This window comes from Hypanus sabinus, chromosome 10 (genome assembly GCF_030144855.1).
Source record: "Hypanus sabinus isolate sHypSab1 chromosome 10, sHypSab1.hap1, whole genome shotgun sequence".
NCBI classification, from domain to species: Eukaryota; Metazoa; Chordata; class Chondrichthyes; order Myliobatiformes; family Dasyatidae; genus Hypanus; species Hypanus sabinus.
The window spans coordinates 108,468,588-108,495,477 of record NC_082715.1 but is presented as its reverse complement, the minus strand read 5'-3'; the positions used below and the strand labels follow the sequence as shown (position 1 = coordinate 108,495,477).

Sequence of the window (26,890 nt, the reverse complement as noted above, 5' to 3'; positions counted from 1 at the left end):
GTCATAATTGATCAAACACTTTCCTCAGCCCCTCTTTAACCCACCTCCCCAACCCTCTCCCCTCTCCCCCCCAGTAGTCCAACCTTCACTTCCACTTCCTAGGCCCCTACTCCCCTCGCTCACCTCTCCCTTCAGCCCTACTCCCTGTTCCCCAACTCCCTCTCCCCTCAACCCCTCACTCCCTTTGCCCTCTCTCTCTCCTCCATCATTCCCTCTACTAAAGCTCACACCTCTCATTCTCTCTCCCCTCACTCCCACTCCTGCACCAGAGCCCCTCACACCTCTCATTCTTTCTCCCCTCACTCCCACTCCTGCACCAGAGCCCCTCACACCTCTCATTCTCTCTCCCCTCACTCCCACTCCTGCACCAGAGCCCCTCACACCTCTCATTCTCTCTCCCCTCACTCCCACTCCTGCACCAGAGCCCCTCACACCTCTCATTCTCTCTCCCCTCACTCCCACTCCTGCACCAGAGCCCCTCACACCTCTCATTCTCTCTCCCCTCACTCCCACTCCTGCACCAGAGCCCCTCACACCTCTCATTCTCTCTCCCCTCACTCCCACTCCTGCACCAGAGCCCCTCACACCTCTCATTCTCTCTCCCTTCACTCCCACTCCTGCACCAGAGCCCCTCACACCTCTCATTCTCTCTCCCCTCACTCCCACTCCTGCACCAGAGCCCCCTCACACCTCTCATTCTCTCTCCCCTCACTCCCACTCCTGCACCAGAGCCCCTCACACCTCTCATTCTCTCTCCCCTCACTCCCACTCCTGCACCAGAGCCCCTCACACCTCTCGTTCTCTCTCCCCTCACTCCCACTCCTGCACCAGAGCCCCTCACTCCTCTCATTCTCTCTCCCCTCACTCCCACTCCTGCACCAGAGCCCCCTCACACCTCTCATTCTTTCTCCCCTCACTCCCACTCCTGCACCAGAGCCCCTCACACCTCTCGTTCTCTCTCCCCTCACTCCCACTCCTGCACCAGAGCCCCTCACACCTCTCGTTCTCTCTCCCCTCACTCCCACTCCTGCACCAGAGCCCCTCACACCTCTCGTTCTCTCTCCCCTCACTCCCACTCCTGCACCAGAGCCCCTCACTCCTCTCATTCTCTCTCCCCTCACTCCCACTCCTGCACCAGAGCCCCCTCACACCTCTCATTCTTTCTCCCCTCACTCCCACTCCTGCACCAGAGCCCCTCACACCTCTCATTCTCTCTCCCCTCACTCCCACTCCTGCACCAGAGCCCCTCACACCTCTCATTCTCTCTTCCCTCCCTCACACTGCTGAACCAGAGCTTCTCTCTCCTCTCTCTCCCCTCACTTACTCTCAGTGCCCTCACTCCCTCTCCCCTTAGCCTGGACTAGGCCTTTTCCTCAACAAATCAAATCCTGTTCCAAGCAAGCATTTGACCGTATTAACTATCAGGAGTTTAACTATGTTATTTACACTTCTTTACTCTATTTTACAATTGCCAGCGAGAAAGACTGAGAAATATCGAGCGGATCTGCTTCTTACTGAGGAGGGTGAGTGACCTGGTGAACAAGATATTTGCGGCGGGGGTGGGGGGGGGGCGCTGGTGTATATGGATGTTGTATGACCTGGTGCAGTGGGGATGAATGTGACATATAAAGGTATCATTAACACCACTGTACTGAGAAGATTTTATCTAGCTCACATTCTCCACGGCCTGCGGCCTTAAATGATGCATCCTGTCAGCTTTTCTTACTCCGGTATCTCCAGTCACCCACTCTTGAGTAGTTTCTGGTTCTGTAGTTACCCTGATTCCATGCTGCCATTGAACAACAAACACTCTGATTCTTCCTTTTCCCAAGTATTTGGCTGAGGCAATATGGAGCAATCCAAAAACTGCCCTAAAGAGAGAAAGGGTAATGGCAGAGGCACAGGCCAAGAGTTCAAACCAGTGTGTCACAGATGTAGGATGATGTAGAATAATGTTGTCATAGAACAGACTCATAGAGTTAACAGATGGAAACAGGCCCTTTGGTCCATTGGTCCATGCTGAGCAAGATTCCTCAGCCATGCTAATCTTATTTGCCAATTTTTGGGCCACAACCTAAATATTTCCAATCCATGTATGTGTGCTACTGACTTTTGAATGTTATGGATTTTCCACTGAGTCCATGCTGACTCACACATAGGAGATTAGTGGACAAAATTAGGGCACATGGTATTGGGGGCGGTACTAACATGGATTGAAAATTGGCTGGCTGACAGGAAACAAGGAGTAGCAATTAACGGGTCCCTTTTGGAATGGCAGGCTGTGACCAGTGGGGTACCGCAAGGTTCGGTGCTGGGACCGAAGCTGTTTACAATATACATTAATGATTTAGATGAAGGGATTAAAAGTAACATTAGCAAATTTGCTGATGACACAAAGCTGGGTGGCAGTGTGAAATGTCAGGAAGATGTTATGAGAATGCAGGGTGACTTGGACAGGTTGGGTGAGTGGGCAAATGTATGGCAGATGCAGTTGAATATGGATAAATGTGAGGTTATCTACTTTGGTGGCAAGAACAGGAAGGCAGATTACTATCTAAGTGGAGTCAAGTTAGGAAAAGGGGAAGTACAATGAGATCTAGGTGTTCTTGTACATCAGTCAATGAAAGCAAGCATGCAGGTACAGCAGGCAGTGAAGAAAGCTAATGGCATGCTGGCCTTTATAACAAGAGGAATTGAGTATAGGAGTAAAGAGGTCCTTCTGCAGCTGTACAGGGCCTGGTGAGACCCCACCTGGAGTATTGTGTGCAGTTTTGGTCTCCAAATTTGAGGAAGGACATTCTTGCTATTGAGGGAGTGCAGCGTAGGTTCACAAGGTTAATTCCCGGAATGGCGGGACTGTCACATGTTGAAAGATTGGAGCGACTGGGCTTGTATACACTGAAATTTAGAAAGATGAGAGGGGATCTGATTGAGACATATAAGATTATTAAGGGACTGGACACACTGGAGGTAGGAAGCATGTTCCCGCTGATGGGTGAGTCCAGAACTAGAGGCCACAGTTTAAGAATAAGGGATAGGCCATTTAGAACAGAGATGCGGAAAAACTTTTTCATCCAGAGAGTGGCGGATATGTGGAATGCTCTGCCCCAGAAGGCAGTGGAGGCCAAGTCTCTGGATGCATTCAAGAGAGAGTTAGATAGAGCTCTTATTGATAGCGGGTTCAAGGGATATGGAGGGAGGGCAAGAAAGGGGTACTGATTGTGTATGATCAGCCATGATCACAGTGAATGGCAGTGCTGGCTAGAAGGGCCAAACGGCCTACTCCTGCACCTATTGTCTACTGTCTATTGTCTATTGACTCCTATTACAACAATCCTATTGGCTCCATTACCCATTCTCTCCCTGTAACCTCAGGTGCCCGTCCACTTCCTATTTGGCTTTGATTATTTCTGATATAGATTGCAAGTTTTGATTATAACCTCACACCTTCCTGTATCTTTTACCCAAGTTGACATCTGCTCCCCCTGGTCCTTGACTAACTTAGTTAAAAACATTTAAGAGAGATATGATCTTGCACACTTCTTCCAAATCCACTGTCAGCCTTCTTTGGACCAGAGAATGTTCCCAGCATCTCTTGTTTGAAGTCTCTACTCTATAATCCATTGCAGGAAACCTTATCTTCACTCATCTAGACCTTCACAAAGTGTTCACAAATTCCATTTGTGGTCTGACTGGTGTTTATACATTCTTACCCTGGTCCTCTGTGTCTGTTGCCTTTGACTTGCGATGTTGTGGAACCTGCAGATCTCACAGGCGACTGATCATCTGATCTGCTGAAGGTCTCCAGGATCCTTACTTTCAGGGATTCTGGTCTCCCTTTAGGAGACTCCCAGGGTATCCAATCTTCCTTCAGGCTATTTCTGCTGTTGTAATGGACAAAACTAAACCACACTAAAGCCAAAAATAGGAAATATAAACATCTTTTATAAAATGTCAAACTTGAAGGCAGCATACAGGGTTAATGGCAGGAATCTTAGCAGTGTGGAGGAACACAGGGATCCTCGGGTACACATTCATAGATTCCTCAAAGTTGCCATGCAAGTTGGTAAGAGTGGATATGAAGGTCTATGGTATGTTAGCCTTCATTAATTGGAGGATTGAGTTTAAGGGCCGTAAGGTGATATTGCAGCTCCACCAAAGTCTGGTTAGATCACTCTTGGAGTATTCATTATTGGTCGGTTCATTATTGGAAGATGTGGAAACTTTAAAGAGGATATAGAGGAGATTTACCAGCATGATGCCTGGAATAGAGAACATGTCTTATGAAGATAGATTGAATGAGCTAAGGCTTTTCTCTTTGAAGTGAAGGAGGATGGAGAGGTAACTTGATAGAGGTGTGTAAGATGTTGAGGCATAGATCGAGTGGACGAAGAGAGACTTCTTCCCAGGGTGGGAATGGCTAATACAAGGGAGCATAACTTAGAGGTGTTTGCAGTAAAGTACAGGGGAAATGTCAGAAGTAGGTTCTGTACACAGAGAGTGGTGGGTGTTTGGAACCTGCTGCCAGGGGTGATGGTAAAGGCAGATACATTTGGGACTTTAAAGACATTCTTAAATAGGCACATAGCTGAAAGAAAAATGGAAGTCGTTGTGGGAGGGAAGGGCTAGATTGTTTTTGAAGTAGATTAAAAAGTTGGGACAGCACTGTGGGTACTGTGGTGCTCTATGTTCTGTGTTCTCACAGCAAATGTCCAAGAGAGCATCCAGGAAAATCCAAGACAATCACACTCTCCTGACACTTCTTCAACTCAAAGATAACAATGAACTACAGTTTCAAATGCTGTAATCACCAATTAGCCATAACATTTTGAATATAGTCAAGAAAATTTACAGAATTCCATATTTAAAATAGTAGCACATCCCAACTAACAGAACACCTTTGAAAACTCAATACTGGTGTCTGTTCCAAAAGCCAGATTCTGCAAATATGCCCATTTATTACAGTGTTGAGGGGTGGCTCCACGAATACACCGTACAACTAACCAGAAGGTGAAGTGACAAAACAGATCTGTCCTGAACTGTGCCTTAAATGTGAGGGATATTCCTGCAATGACATTCATCTATTGCTCTTCCCTGTAGAATCAAAATGTCCCTTCCACACCCACATAATTAGTTTCACTGGCCACAAAGTATCAGTTAGATGTTTAATTGCGTGCAGGTTTTATTTCCTGAAGACTGGTTCTCTTTTCAGTTAATCCATAATAATGCTCTCTTTAATGTCATAACTCCAGAATGATCCCAGACATCTCGTCTTCAGCCTTGCTCTCAGCTACTCCTGGATCTTGTGGCCTCCCTCTTGGCTGGTCCTGGATTCCCTGGCCTCTCTCAGCCAGTCTCAGGGCTCTCAGTAGCTCCCAGTGTCTCCCCTTGTTTCCTACTCGCTATTGCCATTTGTTGCAGTTAATAGAAATAAATGTTTCTGTTCTGCAATTGTGTTTATTTTGTCTACAAATGATCCACAATTATCTAATGTTAACTCTGCAATTTATTAGGCGTTACCTATAAATCTCTTTATGAATTCCAGAATGCCTCCTGTCTTACCACTTTCAAGGATTTATGCACATACTCAGCTCCTTCTGTTCAGTGCACCATCCTGCTGTGCCAAAGTTGCTCCAACTGAAATAATGTTAATCCTTTATTACATCCTCCAACCCACTGCAGTAAGAGCTCTCTCAGGTGGTAACAAAGCCACTGGTAGCAAGGACTGTATCAAGTTGAACAGGCTCCTACATTCAATTCCAATGTCACTTCAGCTTTCATGTCATCCTGCTGGGAATTGGGAGGGAGATAGCAAAAGAGTAGGAGTAGAAGAGAGACTTGAAATGTTGAGTGAAGTCGGGCTTTTCTCTTTAGAGTGATGGAGGGCGAGAGGCGACTTGATAGAGATGTATAAGATTATGAGAGGCATAGGTAGAGTGGACAGTAGCACGCAATGTCAGCAAAGACTAATACCAGGGAACATCCATTTAAGGTCACAATCGAGAAAATCTGCAGATACTGGAAATCCAAGCCACACACACACAAATTGCTGGAGGAACTCAGCAGGCTATGCAACATCTATGGAAAAGAATAAACAGTCGATATTTCAGGCTGAAACCCTTCTTCAGGACGGATGAAGGGTCTCAGCCTGAAACAGAGACTGTATGCTTTTCCATAGATGCTCCAGCATTTTGTGTGTGCATCCATTTAAGGTGAGTGGAGGAAAGATTAGGAGGATGTCAGAGGTAAGTTGATTTGCACAGATTGTGGGGGTGAGGTGTCTGAAACATACTGCCGTGGTTAGTGGTAGCAGCTGCTACAATAGGGACATTGAAAAGAATCTTAAGCACACGGATGTAAAAAAAAGAGACTGTGTAGGAGGGAATGGTTAGATTGACTGTGAACTAGGCTTATGTAGGTCAGTACAATATCGTGGGCTGAAGAGCCTGTACAGTTCGATGTTCTAAAATGAAATAGGGATGGAGAAGAGACAGAGAACGAGCGGGAGAGGGGAGGGAGAGAGAAAAAAAAAAGAAGACATAGTGAGTGAGCAGGAAAATAACTGTTAGAAAAAAAATGAACAAGGACAAAAGAGAACAGAGACTAGAGAAAGTTGTAGAAGGAGAGAGTGACAGAAAATAGAGAAGGCAAAAGAGAAAGCAACAGAGAATTGTAACAGGTTTATAATGCAGAGGGAAGCCATTGATTGAAACACACACCTCTGCAGTCCTTCATTTCACAGTTCTTTATCACATATTCAACCCTGTTTAGATATGATCAGGGCTTTGCCTCTATCACTTTCTCAGACAATGTGCTTCGGATCCTTTTCACCTATTCAGTGTTTTATTTTTGATTCCGTTAAATGCAGAGGAGATAAAATCTTTCTGGTTTTTGACCCCACTGACAAATAAACTATGCAATCTGAATTTTCTGTTTAGTACCCTTATTAGTTTAAACACTTTAGCCAAGTCTCCCTTTAGTTTTTCATTCCCCAAAAATAACACAGTCTAACTATTTTTTCTTCACAGCCACATTTTTCCAGTTCTGGCAACATCCTCATGAATCCTGCAGTGCAGTCATATCCTCCCTGTGACCATAACTGTAGGCACGATTCCACATGCTGCTGTACCTGGTACTAGAAATGGTGCACATTGTAGAGCTGCCACCTCATGGTACCAGAGGCTTGGGCTCAGTACTGACCTTGAATGTTGTCTGAGTGGAGTTTGTATGTTCTCTCTGTGACTTTGTGGGCTTCCTACATCCAAACGATATGCTTGATAAGGTCATTGGCCACTGTAAGTTGTCCATAGCGTGCAGGTGAGTGGTGGAATCTGGGAATGCTCACTTACTGCCCGGTACACCACAGTGTTTGGGACAGCAATGAAGCTCCTCAAACCCTGGTGGTGTTCATCATGTCAGTAGCTTCCTCACGGTTTTCATTACTATCAGTCATGCAAGTCCTGGGTGGGCACTTAGGAATACCGTTGCACTCAGATGTAGAAGGATTCTTCATTGCCGTTTCCATAAAAGTTTTGTTTTACCAGTCAGGGTTGTTAGCCCTGAGCTGAACCCCCAAACCTGGAGCACTGGTGAGCCCCTCTTAATCTAACCTCTACCTTTTGACCTGTTTGGCGAGTGTGACCCTACCAAGAGCCAAAGCATAAAGCCCTGACTCCAGCCAACGTAGTTCTCTGGGTCACTGAGGCATGCAAGCCTCCAAACCATGACATGGTTGTGCTCCTTATGAAGGTGATGAGAATGTGGGAACATTAGAAATAGTGTAAATGGATGGGTTGTGGTTAGTATAAACTCAGTGGGCTGAAAGGCCTGTTTCTGTGCTGTAGCACAGTGACTCTAGAAGCAGGTGGGCAAGAATGAGGTGGAAAGGTGGGGCACAAGCACAATGAAAGCAAGGGAGAAGGAGAGAGAAAACTCCCAGGAAAGGGCAGAAGGGAAAGTTTTGTTATTGACCTTTTGGTGTTAATGCTTCTTTTATTTCTAACATAGCTGGTGCTACCAGAATATTCCATACACGGCTTGTTCTGTATCATGTTCCTGTGTGCACAAGAATGGCTGACATTAGGTCTCAATATTCCCCTGCTCTTCTACAACCTTTGGAGGTAAGCTGAGACATATTTTAATCAGCAAGGGAACAACGGTTATGGGGAGGGGGCAGGGCTTAAGGAGCTGACTGACTAACTCTTGTTTCTGTTTCTTATGGACTAAAGGCAAATACAAGGATGTCTTATTGGTGTGTCACAATATAAATATCATAGACTAACTAACCTCTGGTTGATGAACTAATTAGTTAAACTAAAGCTTTGGGTTACTGGGTGACCTGGATTTGAGCAGGGACAGAAGGATTTGACTGTGAATCTAGCAGGTTCTGGTACTGCATATGACATGAAGGAAGTGAAGGGGCAGTACGGTCAGGGGGTAGATGCTTGGAGTCCTAGTGACCATGTTGCCTGGTGCTGACAGGGTTGATTTATGTCTCCTTGGAACAGAATGGTGGCAAGAGAATCCAGTTCTCATGAGCCATTTATGCAGCTGGTAGTTATTGGCAGATGTAACACTTGGAAGCTGTTTTGCTGGGAGATTTTGAAGGGATAGGGTCTAAACTAAGATCAGAATTCTATGATCTTGATATCATTACTAAGTTACATGCAAGCTGAAATGCATGGTTGGAACAATGGTGTGGGAGAAGGGGGTTCAACTCATGGCATGTTGATACCAGTACTGAAGGAAGAGAGAACTGTTCTTTTGAAACACCCTCCAGATAATGAGATAAGCAGGATGTGGACAGGAGTGGATGCTGTGGACCTTAAGAAAAAAAATCTCGGTCAAAGAACAAAGTAGCAGTTTGGATAATAATAAGCAGCATGAGTCACAAGGGTATGAAAAACATTATAATAATGGTGTATCAATAAACAAAGTCAGTATATGGAAAATATAAGCTGAAAAAGTGAGGGATTGTATTTGAATGTATGGAGCTTTTGTAACAAAATTAAAAGACCGATGGTTAAAAAAAATCACAAATGGGTTTGCTAGAATAGCTGTTTTGTGATTATATGGTGAACACGGCTGAGGATGAAATATTCCAGGGTCCTTGCTGAAAGAGAATGGCACCTGGTGATGGGTAATGGTGATGATGAACCTGGTGATACAGTTTGGCATAAGAGCAAGGAGAGGCAATGATCTTAGACCAAAGGACAGGGTTCAGAATCAATAGGGGTGGAGATTATCAAGGGACAAAAATCACTGATTAGAGTAGTTTACAGTGTGCTTAACAGCAAAAACATTTACAGAGAGAATTGGTCATTAAGAAATTTATGTTAGCAATTACATCATAATCCATGGAGAGCTTAAACTTCATAGGTACCGAGAAAATCAAAATGGGAAACATTCTTGGAGATGATGGGGCAAATTTCTGGTCCAACATATCATAGGGCAACGATTGCATCTATCGCAGACTTTATCTTATAAAATGAGAAATGGCTGAGGCATTCAACAAGCATTATATTTATCTTCAACAGAGAAAGTGCAAAGTATGAAACAGAAATGGATAGAAATGAAGAGTCTAAAAATAATGAATATCATTGCCAAGCTATGATTGGAGAAGTCAGGGAGACTAATACCAGAGGAATCAATGTGACCTGAGAGTCTATACCAAGGGTGGCCAACCTTTTACACTCCATGCAACAATTTTTTCACACACAAGTTCAGATGTGCCATACAACTCTTGTACCCCCATTCAATTCTTGTAAAAATATGATAATATAGACATATTTAGCATTTTACATGATATATTGATTTAATAGAAAAACAAGATAAACATTATTTACCTTAATGAGACTTTTAACAAATATCTTTTGTCTTCTTTTGATTTCTTCCTTTTTCTTAATCACATATTCATTCTGTAACTCAGACCCAAGCACTAGCTTCAGTTTCACTTCTATTCCAGTCTGGTGTTGTGTTTTATAGTGTTTATTAAGATCATGTCTTCTATTATGTGAGAAAGTGTTTTCACAAACAATGCACATTGGTTTTTCTGATGGACCTGCTATAAATAAGAACTCAATTTCCCACCGTTCGTTGAATTCACACTTACTATCACTTTCTGCTTTTCTTTTGCTCATTTTCTTTTGCACTGTGATGGTTAACTGAATGTAAAAACAAAGCTTAATTTTTGAAAAAGTACAAGAATGCAAACGTTCACAAAGGATGAACAAAGCACAACTCCGTAGCGCATGAGTGTCAATTGTAAACTGACTGGCAACAGCCTGCGATGCACCGCTGGTGCAGACGCCCGGCACCTCAGAATCAAACAAATATCAAACATGTATTGAACAGTTATGGAACGACTGCAGAACAAAAGTCCTCCTTTCCTAGTTTGACTCATTGAACATTTTTTAAAACTGAAAACAGATTAATGTGAAAGAAGATAACATTCACCAAAAGATGTGCACAAAATAATAAAAGCGCTAAAAATAATTGCTAAGTTTTAGATTTATTTTCAGTAAAACCCATTTCTAGCTCTAAGCTACTTGAATTCCTGTTATAGATTTTTTTTTCTACAAATCGGTTTTTGGTTAATACTTTTTGCATGAGTAGGCTTACTTTATTATCACTGGGGTGCAATGTGCCACTTTTAGCACGTGCGCCATAGGTTGGTCACCCCGGTCTATACCTTCACAAAAGAGGAGAGTTGGCCTTCCAAGATTCCACAGTTAAGCAGAATAGTTCTTAAAAAGCAAATCTGTTACTGCTACTTAAAAGAAGGCATGGATAATATTGAAAATTATACACCACAGACATCTGTGCTTATTACTATTCTGGAATCCATCATGAAGGATGTGGTAACAGCACTTTCAAAAAAAGTCTGGAACATAAGTAGGCTAAGTCTTCATGGTTTTATGAAAATAACCTCCTGTTTTACAAATCTGATTGAGTTCTTTTGTGAATGTAGGAAAAGGAGAAACAACATAGAATTTTCCTTAGCCATTTGATAAAATATAATTTGAAAGATTATTATATTTAATAAGAGACATTTTGAATTAGGGATAATGTCAGCAGTGAAAGAAGACTGGTTAAAGGACAGAAAGCAGAATGTAGGAAGAAATGGATCTTTTTTTTTAGATTGGCAGACTAATGGAGTGCCACAGAGCTCCCAGTTATTCATGGTAAATGAGGTATGTACACTGTACTTTGTTCAGTGATGATCAAAAATAAGTGGAGAATGATTTGGAAGGAAGCAATGAAACTATAAAGGGTTATATTCAGAGTAAGTGAGCAGACAAAATTGTGCTAGAATGTAATGTGGAAAAATGTGAGGTTTGTTGATAAAGCCATAAGATACAGTAGCAGAATTAGGCCAATTGGCTCATTGAGTCTGCTGTGCCATTTCATTATGGCTGATCCATTTCCCTCTTAGCCTTAATTTCCTGCCTTCTCCCTGTATCCTTTCATGCCCTAACTAATCAAGAAACTATCAACCTCTGCCTTAAATATACCCGATGGCTTGGCCTCCACAACCACCTGCGGGAATGAACTCCATAGGTTTAAAACTCTCTGGCTAAAGAAATTCCTCCATCTCCATTCTAAAAGGTTGCCCATCTATTCTGAGGCTGTGCTCTCTGGTCTTAGACTCTCCCACCATAGGTAATATCCTCTCTACATCCACTCTATCAAGGTCTTTCAACATTCGATAGGTTTCAATGAGATACCCCTTCATTCTTCTAAATTCCAGTAAGTACAGGCTCAGAGCTATCAAATGCTCCTAATATGATAAGCCTTTCAATCTTGGAGTCATATTTGTGAACCTCTTTTGAACCTTCTCCAATAAGGGACACAAAACTGCTCACAATACTCCAAGTGAAGAAAAAGCATTTCAAGATATTGTATACATTTCTCTGACATTAAATGTACCTTTAAAATCTTTGAAAGTGAGGCCCCACCAATGCCTTATAAAGCTTCAGCATTACATCTTGTTTTTATATTCTAGTCCTCTTGAAATTAAAGCTAATATTGCATTTGATTTCCTCACTACTGACCCAACCTGTAAATTAACTTCCTGGGAATCTTGCATGAAGACTTCCAAGTCCCTTTGCATCACAGACTTTTGAATTTTCTTTCCATTTAAAAAATAGTCTATGCTTTTATTTCTTCTACCAAAGTGCATGACCATACACTTCCAGCCACTATATTCCATCTGCCACTTCTTTGCCCCTCTCCCAACCTAAGTCCTTCTGCAGCCTTTCTGCTTCCTCAACTCCAGCTATCTTCATATCATCTGCAAACTTGGCCACAAAGCCACTAAAGAATACTTACAAAATGCTGGAGGAACTCAGCAGGCCAGGCAGCATCAATGGAAAAGAATAAACAGTCGACATTTTGGGCTGAGAACCTTCATCGGGGTCCATTATCCATATCATTGACATATAACCTAGAAAGAAGTAGTCCCAACACAGACTCCTATGGAACACCACTGGTCACCGGCAGCCAACCAGAAAAGGCTCCCTTTATTCCCATTCTTTCCCTCCTGCCAATCAACACTGCTTTATCTATGCTAATATCTTTAATCTAATACGATGACCACCCCCCCCCCCCCCCAGCACTATGTAGTGATCTGTTGTCTGCACATGTGCATTGCTGTCTTTCTCTCGCTGTGATGTGAGAGTTAAAGCCAGAGTTAAACACCATTTTAACTCTGGCTTAACACCATCTCCTGCATCTGTGCTTTTATTTAATTAATATGTAGTTGTACACAGACACAAATTGGTGACGAGTACAAACCTGAATGTCAGAAAATATCACAAACTTCACCAACAGTTATGGGATGAAACAGTGAGAGTTAAACAGCACGAGAAGGCCATCACAGACACTAACAATGGAATGTGTGAGTAACAGTGAAAGACGCGTTGAATTTAAAGTGAAAATAATGTGGCGATGGCTTCAGTCAGGAAAGCTGATGAATTTGATTGTTCTATAGATTCAGGAACAGTTCCTGGTGATTGGAGGGTGACTAATGTTGTCCCACTTTTCAAGAAAAGAGGGAGAGAGAAAACAGGGAATTATAGACCGGTTAGCCTGATGTCAGTGGTGGGAAAGATGCTGGAGTCAATTATAAAAGAGGAAATTACGACACATTTGGATAGCAGTAGAAGGATCAGTCTGAGTCAGAAGGATTTATGAAGGGAAAATCATGCTTGACTAATCTTCTGGAGTTTTTTGAGGATGGAACTATGAAAATGGACAAGGGAGAGCCAGTGGATGTAGTGTAACTGGACTTCCAGAAAGCTTTTGATAAAGTCCCATATAGGAGATTAGTGGGCAAAATTAGGGCACATGGTATTGGGGGCAGAGTACTGACATGGATTGAAAATTGGCTGGCTGACAGGAAACAAAGAGTAGTGATTAACGGGTCCCTTTTGGAATGGCAGGCTGTGACCAGTGGGGTACCACAAGGTTGGGTGCTGGGACCGCAGCTGTTTATAATATACATTAATGATTTAGATGAAGGGATTAAAAGTAACATTAGCAAATTTGCTGATGACACAAAGCTGGGTGGCAGTGTGAAATGTCAGGAAGATGTTATGAGAATGCAGGGTGACTTGGACAGGTTGGGTGAGTGGGCAAATGTATGGCAGATGCAGTTGAATATGGATAAATGTGAGGTTATCTACTTTGGTGGCAAGAACAGGAAGGCAGATTACTATCTAAATGGAGTCAAGTTAGGAAAAGGGGAAGTACAATGAGATCTAGGTGTTCTTGTACATCAGTCAATGAAAGCAAGCATACAGGTACAGCAGGCAGTGAAGAAAGCTAATGGCATGCTGGCTTTTATAACAAGAGGAATTGAGTATAGGAGTAAAAAGGTCCTTCTGCAGCTGTACAGGGCCTTGGTGAGACCCCACCTGGAGTATTGTGTGCAGTTTTGGTCTCCAAATTTGAGGAAGGACATTCTTGCTATTGAGGGAGTGCAGCGTAGGTTCACAAAGTTAATTCCCGGAATGGCGGGACTGTCATATGTTGAAAGATTGGAGTGATTTGGCTTGTTTACACTGAAATTTAGAAGGATGAGAGGGGATCTGATTGAAACATGTAATATTATTAAAGGATTGGACACCCTGGAGGCAGGAAGCATGTTCCCGCTGATGGGTGAGTCCAGAACTAGAGGCCACAGTTTAAGAATAAGGGGTAGGCCATTTAGAACAGAGATGTGGAAAAACTTTTTCACCCAGAGAGTGGTGGATATGTGGAATGCTCTGCCCCAGAAGGCAGTGGAGGCCAAGTCTCTGGATGCATTCAAGAGAGAGTTAGATAGAGCTCTTATAGATAGCGGGGTCGAGGGATATGGGGAGAGGGCAGGAACGGGGTACTGATTGTGTATGATCAGCCATGATCACAGTGAATGGCGGTGCTGGCTAGAAGGGCCAAATGGCCTACTCCTGCACCTACTGTCTATGGTCTAATGAAGCTTAGGAGACATATATCAAAAGGGTTGAACTATATAGTAAAATGAATAATGTGGAAGAGCAAAAGAAAGCCCTTAGACTTCTTAACTTAATAGGCTCAAGAACATACAATCTCGTATGCAACCTAGAAAGCCCTGAAAAGCCAGCAAGCAAGACATTTGATGAAATTGTTAGTTTTACAAAATTACTTGAGCCCTAAACTGCTGGTAATAGCTGAAAGATTTAGATTTTACAAAAGGAACCAGTCAAAACATGAAAGCATTTCTGAGTACATTGTAGAACTGTGCAAACTTTCCCAGTACAGTACTGTGACTTCAGAAATTGACTTTTTGATACATTAAGGGACAGGCTTGGATGTGGCATGCACAGTCAAAGCACTCAAAAGAGGCTACTGTCCAAAGAGACTTAACCTTAGAATGGACATTGACCATTCCAACATTGTTAGAGACTGCAGCAAAGGATGCAGCAGGATATGGAAAAGGAGTTTAGAATGTGAAATGCACAAAATGTCCCTAAGTGGTACAAAAAGCAAAAAATGTTGTTGATGTGGCAAATCCTCCCACTTTGACTGTTGGTTCAAAGAAAGAGTCTGCAGAAAGTGTCACAGAGAGAGAATGTGCAAAGCAGACAAAAATGCAACTGAGTAAAAAGTCTCGAACACAAAACTAAGCAAATGCATAAAATTACTGAATGTAAAACAGAGTCAGACAACATAGAGTCTAACAAAGGTGAACTCTCATTCCTAAAACTGCATAGTATAACTGAAGCAGATCATAAAACCAGCTGGATCGCAATTGATGTGTCTGGAGTAAAACAGAAGATGGAGCTGGATGCAGGGTCAGCTTTGTCCATAATTCCAGAGGCTGACTACAACAGACTGTTCTCTAAGATACCACTAGAGAAGACTTCAGTGATGCTAAAGACTTATACAAATGAAAAAGTGTCTCCCAAAGGCAAATTGAACATGAATGTGATACATGGAGGCCAATCATAACAATTAAGAGTTTTATGCACTAAAAAATGGGGGGCCAGCACTTCTTGGGTGTGAATGGTTGAGAAAAATCCAACTAGACTGGCACTCAATCAAAGCTCTCAGTGTGACATCAACAGACAACTGCAGCCCAAATAGTAGCACTAACCAGAGACTGACACAGCTGCTTAATGCTAATGAGAAGGTGTTTGAAGATGGGATTGGTAAACTCAAAGGCATGAAGGTCAGTATTGAATTCAATGAAGCAGCAACATCAAGATTCCATGAAATGTGTCCAGTGTTTTATGCATTACGTCATAAAGTGGGATGCTGAATTGCAGAGCCTGGAGGCATTTGGAATTCTGTCCAAGGTTGAGTGGAGCAATTGCACCACGCCCATTGTCCCAGTAATCAAGAAAAGGAAGGCTGGAGACATTCACATATGTGGGAATTGCTAGGTGAGCATTAACCCATCAACCCAGTGCTGTGTACTGTGCAGTATCCCTTGGCATGAATAGAAGACAGTTTTGCATCTTTGGCAGTCGGGAAGAGGTTTTCAAAGATTTACTTGTTGCAAGCATATCTGAAATAGGCGATTGAGGAGTCAAGCAGAAAGTTCCTCACAATCAACACACACAAGGGACTGTTATAATCTTCTTGTCTTTGGCATCGCATCAGCTCCAGCAATTTGGCAAAGAGCAATGGACCAAGTGCTCCAAGATGTCCCAGGAACACAATGTTACCTTGATGACATCATTGTCACTGGCAAAAATGATGAAGAGCACCTTCAGAACTTTGGTAAAGTGCTGACCAGTCTGAGTGATTATGGTCTGTGCGCAAAGAGAGAGAAATGTGAGTTTTTCAAGAATTAAATATCATATTGTGAACATGTCATTGACAAGCATGGCTGACGTAAGTCACAAGAGAAGACTGAAACAGTGCTGCATGCACTCAAAACAGAAAATGTGACACAACTCAGGTCATTCTATGGCCTTGTAAACTACTACCACTGGTTTCTCCCAAACATTGCTACAGTACTGCACTGATTGAACACATTATTGCAGACAGGAGCCTAGTAGGAATGGTCAGAAAGATGTGAAAAAGTATTCAAGGAAACAAAGAGACTAATAACATCTGATGAAATGCCCATCCATTATGACCCATCCTTGTCCATCAGGCTGGCATGTGATGCGTCCTCTTATGAAAGATGGATCTGAATGCCCAATTAAGTTTGCTTCAAGATCATTAACAAAAGGAGTCCTAATTCCCTTGGCACCTCTGATGTTTGAACCTCCTCCCCATTTAGATAATAATCTGCACTATTGTTCCTTTTACCAAAATGTATTATCACATATTTCCCAACACTGTATTCCATCTGTCATTTTTTTGCCTATAAGTCCTGCTGCAATTGCATTGCTTCCCTCAGCACTACTTACCCCTCCACCTATCTTCATATCATCTGCAAACTTTGCCACAAAGCTATCAATTACACTATCCAAATCATTGACATACAATGTGAAGAGTAGTGGTTCTAATATTGACCCCTGAGGAACACCACTAGACACTGGCAGAAAAGAACTTTCTTTCAGAACCCTGGAGAGTAGACATCCAGGTCAGGTGACTTACCTATCTTCAGACCTTAGTTTCCCAAGCACCTTCTCTCTAGTAATGGCAACTTCACTCACTTCTGCCCCCAATACTCTCGAACTTGCTGTATACACCTAGTGTCTTCCACAGTGAATACAGTTGTAAAATCCTTATTGAGTTCATCCGCTATTTCCTTATCCCACATTACTACCTCTCCAGCATCATTTTCCAGTGATCCAATATCTACTCTTGCCTTTCTTTTACACTTTATGTATCTGGAGAAACTTTTGGTATCTTCTTTACTATTATGGCTAGCTTATCTTTGTATTCCATCTTTCCCTTCTTTATGACTTTTTTAGTTGCCTTCTGTTGGTATTTAAAAGCTTCCTAATCCTCTAACTTACAGATAATTTTGGTTTTATTATATGCCCTCTCTTTGGCTTTTATGTTGGCTTTGACTTCCCTTGTCAGCCATGGTTGCATCATTCTGTCTTTAGAATACTTCTTCTTCTTTGGGATGTACCTATCCTGTACCTTCCAAGTTACTCCCTGAAACTCAAACCATTGCTGATCTGCTGTCATCCCTGCTATTGTTCTCTTCCAATCAACTCAGGCCAGCTCCTCGCTCATGCCTCTGTAGTTCCTCCTAGTCCACTGAAATATTGATACAACTGACTTTAGATTCTTCCGCTCAAATTGCAGGGTGAAGTCTGTCATATTATGATCACTGCTTCCTAAGGGTTGCATTACCTTGCTCTCTAATCAATTCAGGTTCATTGCACAATACCCAATCCGAAATAGCTGTTGCCCTATTGAGTCCAACCATGAGCTGCTCTAAAAATCTACCTCGTAGGCATTTTACAAACTCCCCCTCTTGGGATCCAGCACTAAACTGATTTTCCCAATCTACCTGCACATTGAAATCCTCCATGACTATTACGTGACATGACGTGACGTGTTGGAGAAGGGGTGGCTCCAAGGAGGCAAATCATTTCCATATTTTCTGGGATTGCCCTAAATTAAATTTATATTGGAAAGGTATTCATAGAACTTTATGTCAGGTATTTAAGACCCAGATACCTCTGAACTTTGACACTGTATTTGGGACATGAACTGTTTTTGGATCAGAAGAAAGACAAAGTTGCTACAGGTCCTCTTAGCGGCAAGTAAGAAATCAATCACCAGAGAGTGGCTAACTCCAGTATCACCTACATTAGAAGATTGACATAAAATTAGTTTGGAAATATTTAAAATGGAAAAGATGACCTACTCTTTGAGAATTCAAAAAGAAAAATTTAATCAAACTTGGAATAAATGGATTGAATTTATAACCCCAAAGTGAGAAGACTCTGGTTGACTCTCCTAATGATTTATACTGCTTTTCTCATCAACACAGTAATATTGCTAATATAAGCACCCTTGGTTCGATTGTTTACTGTTTTTTTTAAAATAGGGAATTAACACAAGTAAAGGAAAAGATTTGGGAAAGGGGAAAAATATGAAAAAATTTAAATAAGTACATAGGGATTGGATAATTATGTTTGGGGGTGGAACAAACATGAATGAGTTAGGATATAAAATCCTACAAGGGTAGTTACATAGGGTTACATATAATATTTTGGACCAGAAGTAATGGTTCAGAAGAGATACATGGAAATAATTATTAATCCACTATTATTACTATTTTTCTTAACAATTATTGTCATTGCTTAGTCTAATAGGGTGGAATTACAACTGCACATAATTATCTATTTAAGTGCCTTATTACTTTTTATATTATCTCAATGTGTGCTTACGAATGTTTAAAAAATTATAGATTAAAATTAAATTAAAATGTCTTTTTAAAAAGGTAATTTGTAGACCACATCTTTGCTACAGTTTGGAGGTCTGTATATAACTCCCATCAGTGTCTTTAGGTAGGAAGAATAGGAAAGCAAAGTACAGGTAGTCCCCGAGTTACGAATGTCCAACTTATGGACAACTTGTACTTACGAACCAAGGAAGGAGAATGCCATCTGCCATTTTAAGTCAGATCGCAACGCGTCTGCCATTTTAAGTCGTTGCCGTTGACACTGTGTTGAGTGTTTAACTTTGTATTTGGCTTAAATTTTTCTTAGTAAGATTCACTGGTGGCGCAGTGAGATCAGCACCGGGCTCGAGAACAGAGTTTCTGGAGTTTGATGCAGTGACAGACCGCTCCCGTGCCAAGTCTATGTCGATCCAGTGACTCCCGTACCATCCGTGCCGGGTTTATGTTGATCCAGTGACTCCTGTACCATCTGTGCCGGGTTGATAGCGAGCTCGCAACTCGATTTTGTAAAAAAAGAACACTGCCACCTCCAGTTTAAATTCCCACATGGAATATTGTGGAGGATCAAATACCCAAACCCAGCAGATCCCCCACTTGTTCCATTTAGCCTGTCTCAGAGCAGTGGAGTTTAGGACCCGGGGAATTCAGTGTGCTGGTCCTTAAGACCCAGCGGACCTCGGGAGCCGAAGCAGCTCAGGACCCGCTGCTCGTAGTGTTTCTGTTTCATTGACGGGAAGCGATCGCGATTTAAAATAAAGTGGAAAATTATAATGCGGTTGGAAATAGGTGAAACGTCATTGGTCATTGGAAAAGCGTTAGGCTACAGTCGGTCAACGATCGGAACAATTTTAAAGGATAACAGATAAAGTAAGAATAATGGAGCTTGTGAAAGGCCCTGCCCCGATGAAAGCTAGTTATTACTAAGCAACACAGTGGTTTACTTATTGGAATACATACGTTTCTTAAGTGTTTTATATGCAGAGAAAGGTAAAATATATACTATATACTAAGACAAATGTTTGACTAACTGACGTTAAATAATACCGGATGTACTTGTTCCGACTTACGTACAAATCTGACTTAAAGACGGACTCAGGAATGGAATTCGTACGTAACCCGGGAACTGCCTGTACATTAAATGGTAAGAAACCATTAATTGCTAGAGTTTGGAGCAATTTTGGTGGCTGGTTCATGGAGCACAAATTAAACAAAGAGGGACAGTGGGATTTGGTTTTTTTTACAGGAAGGTTTGAGGAAAAAAATAAGAAACCCATGCTGCAAATTTTCTATTCAAAGCCATGACCAATGAAAGAAAGCCTTTGTCATCACCCTGTTCATCCAGCTGTGGTTCCAGCATCAATCCCCGCAGCACGTCGCTGTTCACAGGCCTCCAACCTGGAAGAAAAATCCTCTGACTCCTACCAACTGACAAGCTTATCTTAGATCCCATGTAATCTAATCTTCCAGACCACCCTATTCGGTAGCACCTTGTCAAAAGCATTACTGAAGTCCATGCAGGCAATGGCTACCACCCTGTCATCATCAATCCCCTTGATCACCTCTTCAAAAAGTTTATGAGACACAATTTCCCATGGATAAAATCATGCTGACTATCTCTAATCAGTCCTTTCCTTTCCAAATGCAAGTAAATTCTGTTTTCCAGAATTCCCTCCGTTAACTTCCCAACACAGACATTAAGCTCACTGGCCTGTCCTTGTAGCCCTTCTTAAATAAAGGCAAGTCCTGCAGTCTTCCAGTACTTCACCTATGGCTAATGATGATATGAATATCTCTGAGACACAAAAGTCTGCAGATGTTGGAATCTGGAATAACTCACAATGTTGTAAGTATTCAATGGTCAGGCAGCATCTATGGAGGGAAATGGATAGTTGATTTTTTTTGGGTTGAGACTGGTTCATCTGGACTGTTTCCCAAGATAAAGTGTTGGTTCTTTAAGATTGAGGTAAAGAAAAAACTTAGTTTTGGAGTGGATTGTAAATCTTTGAATTCTGAATTTCAGAGATTTGTAGATACTCGACCATTAAGGTCCATAGGTTTTACACATGAATGGAATGGGAGGTAGAATTGATTGGATGGAAGGGTAGGCTTAACATGCTTTATTATGATTCTTTTGCAACTCCCACCTCCATATTTACATATTCCACACTTGCATTACAAAAGGATCCTAAGCCAAAGGAGAATTGAGGAGAGGGGAACCAAGGTGTTATTGATTTGGGCATTGCAGCGGTGAGGATGGTGATGAGAATGGATAAGACTTAAAGAAGGAATTTCAGATATAAAGCCTATCAGATATTCCTGTCCCTTGTGTGTTGCAGATACTTTCACAGCCCTGCGGAGAGCAATGAACTAATGTATGATCCAGCCACGGTGATGAATGATGAAACCCTCAATTACTGTCAGAAGGAAGCCTGGTGCAAGATGTCCTTCTACCTGATGTCGTTTTTCTACTACCTTTACTGGTAAAGCATGTCTCCCTGAAGAAGAACTGAGTTTTGATCAGGGTTTACTTGTAAAACAACACCACCGGATGGTTAGTGAGGTGGGGAAAGGGGGATTGTGGTAGGGCTCAACAGCTACACAATCATGCAGCACAAAACAGTCCTTTGGACAATTAAGTCTACATTGTTCCATCTACACTAACCCCATTTTTATGCACATGATTCACAGCCTTCTATGCCTTAGTGTTCATACAGATAATTATTAAATTATTAAATATTATGAGAATTTCTGCTTAAGCAATCCCCGTATTCCAGTTTCCAACCACACTCTGGGTGAAAATCTCTTCCTCAGGTCTCCTACAATTACCCTAAACCTATGTTCTCTAACTTTAGACACCACAATTATTGGGGAAATGTTTCCTATTATCTACCCAGTCTATGCCCATCATAGATTTGTATGAGGCCAGGTCCCTATCAGCTTCCTCCACTCCAGGGAAAATCAACTCTATTCTAGGGAACATCCATCACCCTTAGTGAATTTCTTCAGTCTAATCAAGTCCTTCCTGTAGATTGGTGACCAAAATTGTGCATAATACTGTAGCTACGATCTGTCCAATGTCTTATAAAGTGATACCATAGCTTTTCTTCTCCATACTGTGTTGTACATAGAGTCACAGAGTTCATAGAGTCATAGTGTATTACAGCACAGAAACAGGTCCTTTGGCTCATCTAATCCATCTCCATATTGACCTGATCTGCCTGGTCACGTCTACCTGTGTCTGGACCATATCTCTTTAAACCCCTGCCATCCATGACCCACCTTATTTTCTCTTAGTTTTTGGCTCATTTTTCCAGCTGGTCCAGATCCAGCTGCATGCTTTGATAGCCTTCCTTAATTTCCATCACACCCCAATCTTGGTGTCTTGGTGTCGTCTGCAAACTTGCTGATCCAGTTTACTATGTTATCATCCAGATTATTGATATAGATGACAAACAACAACAGACCCAGCACCGACCCCTGCGGCACATCCCCAGTGTGGCCTCCAGTCAGAGAGGCAACCATCTTCTATCACCCTCTGGCTTCTCCCATGAAACTAATGTTGGATTAACATTGCTCCTCCAAAAAATATGTATCACCTCACACTAATCAGGATTAAAATCCACCTATCATTGTCCTGCCTAGTTTATCAGCTGATTTTTATGGATCTATGCAGATAAATGCCTAATGGATGATTCCTCTCATGGGAGGGTCCTGTAACAAGAGGGTATGGTCTCAGAATAAGGGGGCACCCATTTAAGACAAAGATAAAGAGGAATTTCTTCTGTCATGAAATTGTGAATTTTTGGAACTCTTTGCCATAGAGAGCAGAGAGCTGTAGGGGCAGATTCTACATATGTATGTTTAAAGCTGAGACAAATAGATCACTAATCAGAGAGAGTTATAATGAAAGAACAGGAAAGTGACTTGAATATCAGATCATCTGAGCTGGCTAAAGAGGGGAACAGCCATCTTCTCCCAACTCTAATGATATTAAGAGGAGGATAAACAGATATGGCTACTGCAAGTTTTAATAAGTTGGCTTCATGGTTTCTGTTGCTATTTGTAGACAGTGAATGTAATGTAATATATTCTCTTCCCACCAGAAATCCATCTAGGCAACTCCTCCATCTTTAGATTCAAGTCATCACAGTGCAGAAATACTTTGTAAATAGGTGTCAGGTGCTGTGTGACCTCTGACTTGTATCTGAAGAATCTGAGAGTAGTGTGTGAGGTTTTCAGGTTTGCTGACAGCTGATGAGAAATTCAGACCTTAGTTATATACCGTGGGAGTGGATGTCAAGACTCAACACTGTACTTATGTGGCAAGGTTGGCAACTGTGTGACCAAGAAAGGCTCTGTTTAATAAGAGAAGAACGAACCTTAACCTTAACTTAATAAGAATGGCATTTTAATTTGTTATCTTAAGAGTAGTGGATTAATCTTTGTTTTGAGAGACAAGTTAACCTTTAAGTGCTTTTTGTTAATTAGTGAAACAATAATGCTATAAACTGGTGGAATTATTTATGTAGTAGCTGAGCTTTATATTTAGCAATAAATTGATTAGGGAGAGGGGTAAGCCACTTGGCCCATTAAGCCTGCTCCTTCATTTAATAGGATCATGTCTGATGTGATTGCAACCTCATTTCCACCACATTCCTTCCTTTCTTTTGATAAGTTTTCATCCTGCTGCTTATCAAAACTCTACCTATCTCTGCCTTAAAAATATTCAAAAGGTCTATTCCCATCATGCTTTGAGGAAGACGTGCCTGGTTCATTTTCATGCCTGACATGATTTCACCCAGGAAACTTAAGAGAGGTTACAAAAGTTGGAAGTCTGGAGCAACACACACAAAATGCTGAATGAACTCAGCAAGTCAGGCAGTATCTCTAGAGGGGAATGAACAGTTGGTGCTTCTGTCCCTTCATAGACATTGCTTCACCTGCTGAGTTTCTCCAGCATTTTATGTGTGTTGCCCATGATTTCACTTAGAAATGATCTCCCATATGATCTGATTTCTAGTTACATTCTGGTCAATACCACTACTGTTAATAGGTGAGCACTGGTTGCAACTGACTCCTGAGTTTCTTGCAGTACTGATGGCTGTCTATACATCTAAACTCCTTCAGTAGCTTCACAACATTTGGTGGTATTTGCTCTGTATGAAGACAGGCATTTTTTTTGGTCTTTTAAGCAAACAGAATGGGCAAAAAGTAAGGGATTACAACAATATGAATAATAAATATTTACATTTGTCATTTTGAAAAAAGTGTAAGTGAGATTCAGTATGATAGATATCCAAGTCAAGGTAGTGTGTGACCTGGAGGTGATGCTGTTCCCAGAGCTACATATCTTGTCCTTTTTTGTTGGGGAGGGGGGAGGCGGTGGTAGAAAGGTTTGGAAGGAGCTGTTGAATGGAGGAATTTCTGCAACGCATCTTGTAGGATAACTCTCCACAACCATGGTGCACTAGTGCTGGTTCGGAGGGGTTGTTAGATAAGTGAATGAGAAGAAAGAAATAGGTTGTGCTTATTTGGCTAGTTGATGGAGTGGAGTGGATACTCTAACTCACCAGCTGTTGGGTTGAATGGGCTGCTTTCTTGCTATGTAATTCCATGTAAATGTGAACATGAGTTGAGGTTCACTAGTGGATTTTCTTTTACTCCCACAGTATGATTGACACGCTGGTCAGCAACTAACCAGGAGGACTTGGTGGCGGCGACTGAATCAGACCCTGAGAGATTGACACAGCGGAGATACTGAATTCAATCCTTGCCACATTTGCACAAAACCTTGGAGCAACCATTTGAAATTATCCCTTTGTTCCTGCCCTTCCCAAACCAAATTATGAGATAGTGGATCAGAATCAGCTCATTACTCCGTACCTCTTTTATACTAAACAATGAGGCCAAGAGTCTGAAATGCCCCCTCAATAAACCATGTGGCTAAACTTCAGAATCAGCCCTTCACCCCTAACTTCTGTTACAACAAACCATGGACAGAGGGGTGAGAATTGTGTGTTCAATGCCAATGGCTGCCATTGAAAGGTATATTTACCATGCTGGTACTGAACTAAATGCAGCTTCCTTATAAAAGAAGGACAAACACGGTGTTTGCAAATCTTTAAAAGCTAAAACGTCCATCTGTTTCTTCTGTATATCCATTGATATCCAATGGGAGCCCTTTCACCGAGGGAACTATATACTAGAACATCTTTCACTGAGGCAGGAACTACCAGGACCACCCTCACTGAGGGTGCTCTCCTTCTGGATCCCATTCAGTGAAGGGGAAATCTATCCAGACTGCTGATCCCAACCCTCATCCCCTCACAATGAGAAAGTTAATTAAATAACTCAACCTAAGCTGCTCCAAGCTGAACACAATGCCGTTCCTATGGTCAACACTTAATGAATCTGTTCTATTTTCAAACTAACTGTACTTACTATTACAATATCTTAATAGCATTCTATTAAGATTCCTGACCTCCAAATATGTTCAATCCTGTGGGAAACCAAGGTTGTTTTTGTACTGTTTTAGATAGTAGTATTTATCCAGGCTTATGCCTGTGGGGGAATATGAGGATACTCTAATAATGTTTAGATGTAATTTGGTGCATTCATCGGGCCTACACCACACTAACACCTTTAAGAGATGAACACACACTTGTTGGTTATGTCTGATGAAGCCTACAGAAGTAAGATTGAAATAATGGTCTTTAATATTTCTTGTACAGGATACTTGTAATATACTCTGATAATAAACAGTGCATCAAGGAAATTTGTTTGCGACTGAATGTTTGGAGACCTCTAAGCTGTGTAAACTTGTGATTTGACTCAAAGTGTTGATCAGGCAGGATTAAACTGATAGTTTGACTTCTATTATATTGTCATTAGTTTTATCATTAATTTTGTCATTAATTACAACCACCTTCGTATTCCTCAATGACCTTCTTTTCATCAGAAGACCTGAAGTGGGTCTGTTCCCTGATTACAGTGTCTGTCCCAAGCACACTCCTTCAGAAAATCAAGCATGTGACAGGAATTGGATAGCATTTAAGCTTTATTGGGTATACGGCAAATGACATTTGCTGTACAAAAATGTCAAGTAATGATCTATCTGCACTTAACATTTTTGGAAGCCCCCACAAACAATTTCTTTGGTGCCAACAATGAGCAGGAATTGGACAAATGATGGGAAATCTGTAGGGAATGGCTCTCTTCCTGACTCTCAAATGTTATCAAGCTAAGGGGAAGGCTGGGATAGAAAGTATGGATTGGGATAAGCAAAGTCACAGAATCACTGACTGAGAAAAGTTATGCAGACAAGGGTTATTTGGGCTATTGTGTGTGAATTGGTTAAAAAAAAAACTAGTTAGCCTGTTCCCATTTTCCAGCATTAGGTCTGCAATTTGCAATTGTCTCTGGTGATACACCGAGTCTCCTCAAAATCCTAATTAAGTACAAACACTGTTGTGCCTTCTTTGTAATTCCATAATTAACAGATCTTCAAAGATGTTGTCACCTAGGAGCTTGAAATTGCTCACCTTTTCCACTGCTGACCCCCCAGTGTGGTTGGATGTGTTTTTTGCTTGTCTTCTCCTTCCTGAAGTCCACAATCAATTCCTTGGTTTTACTGATGTTGAGTGCAAGTTGTTACATCACTCAAACCACTGACCTATCTCACTCCTGTACGTCTCCTCTTCACCATCTGAATTTCTGCCAACAATAATTTATCAATGGTGTTTGAGCTGTGCCTAGCTACACATTTGTGGTGTAGAGTAGAGCAGTGGGCCAAGCACAGATTCTTGAGATGAGCCAGTGTTGATTCTTAGCGAGAATAAATGTTATTTCTGATCTGCACAGGCTAGTGTCCCAGTGAGGAAGTCAAGGATCCAGTTGCAAAGGGAAGTACAGAGGCGCAGGTCCTGGAGCCTGTTGATTAGAACTGAGGTTATGATGGTTTTGAATACCAAACTGTAATAAATAAACAACAGTCTGACATAGGTATTACTATTGATCAGGTGATCCAAGGCAAAGTGGAGAGGTAGT

The 26,890-nt window shown here is 41.8% G+C and overlaps 1 protein-coding gene across 1 annotated transcript in view; it reads left to right on the top strand.

Annotated features, from left to right (window-relative positions):
- Nucleotides 1-25,678, top strand: part of cnih3 (cornichon family AMPA receptor auxiliary protein 3) — a 61,649-nt gene extending 35,971 nt beyond the window's left edge. The window contains exons 3-6 of the mRNA XM_059982563.1: nt 1,476-1,523; nt 8,008-8,120; nt 21,181-21,324; nt 24,514-25,678. Of these exons, the coding sequence (XP_059838546.1) occupies nt 1,476-1,523; nt 8,008-8,120; nt 21,181-21,324; nt 24,514-24,541 (333 nt within the window). The 3' untranslated portion in view covers nt 24,542-25,678. The remainder of the gene's footprint in view (nt 1-1,475; nt 1,524-8,007; nt 8,121-21,180; nt 21,325-24,513) is intronic.
- The last annotated feature ends 1,212 nt before the right edge of the window (nt 25,679-26,890 follow it).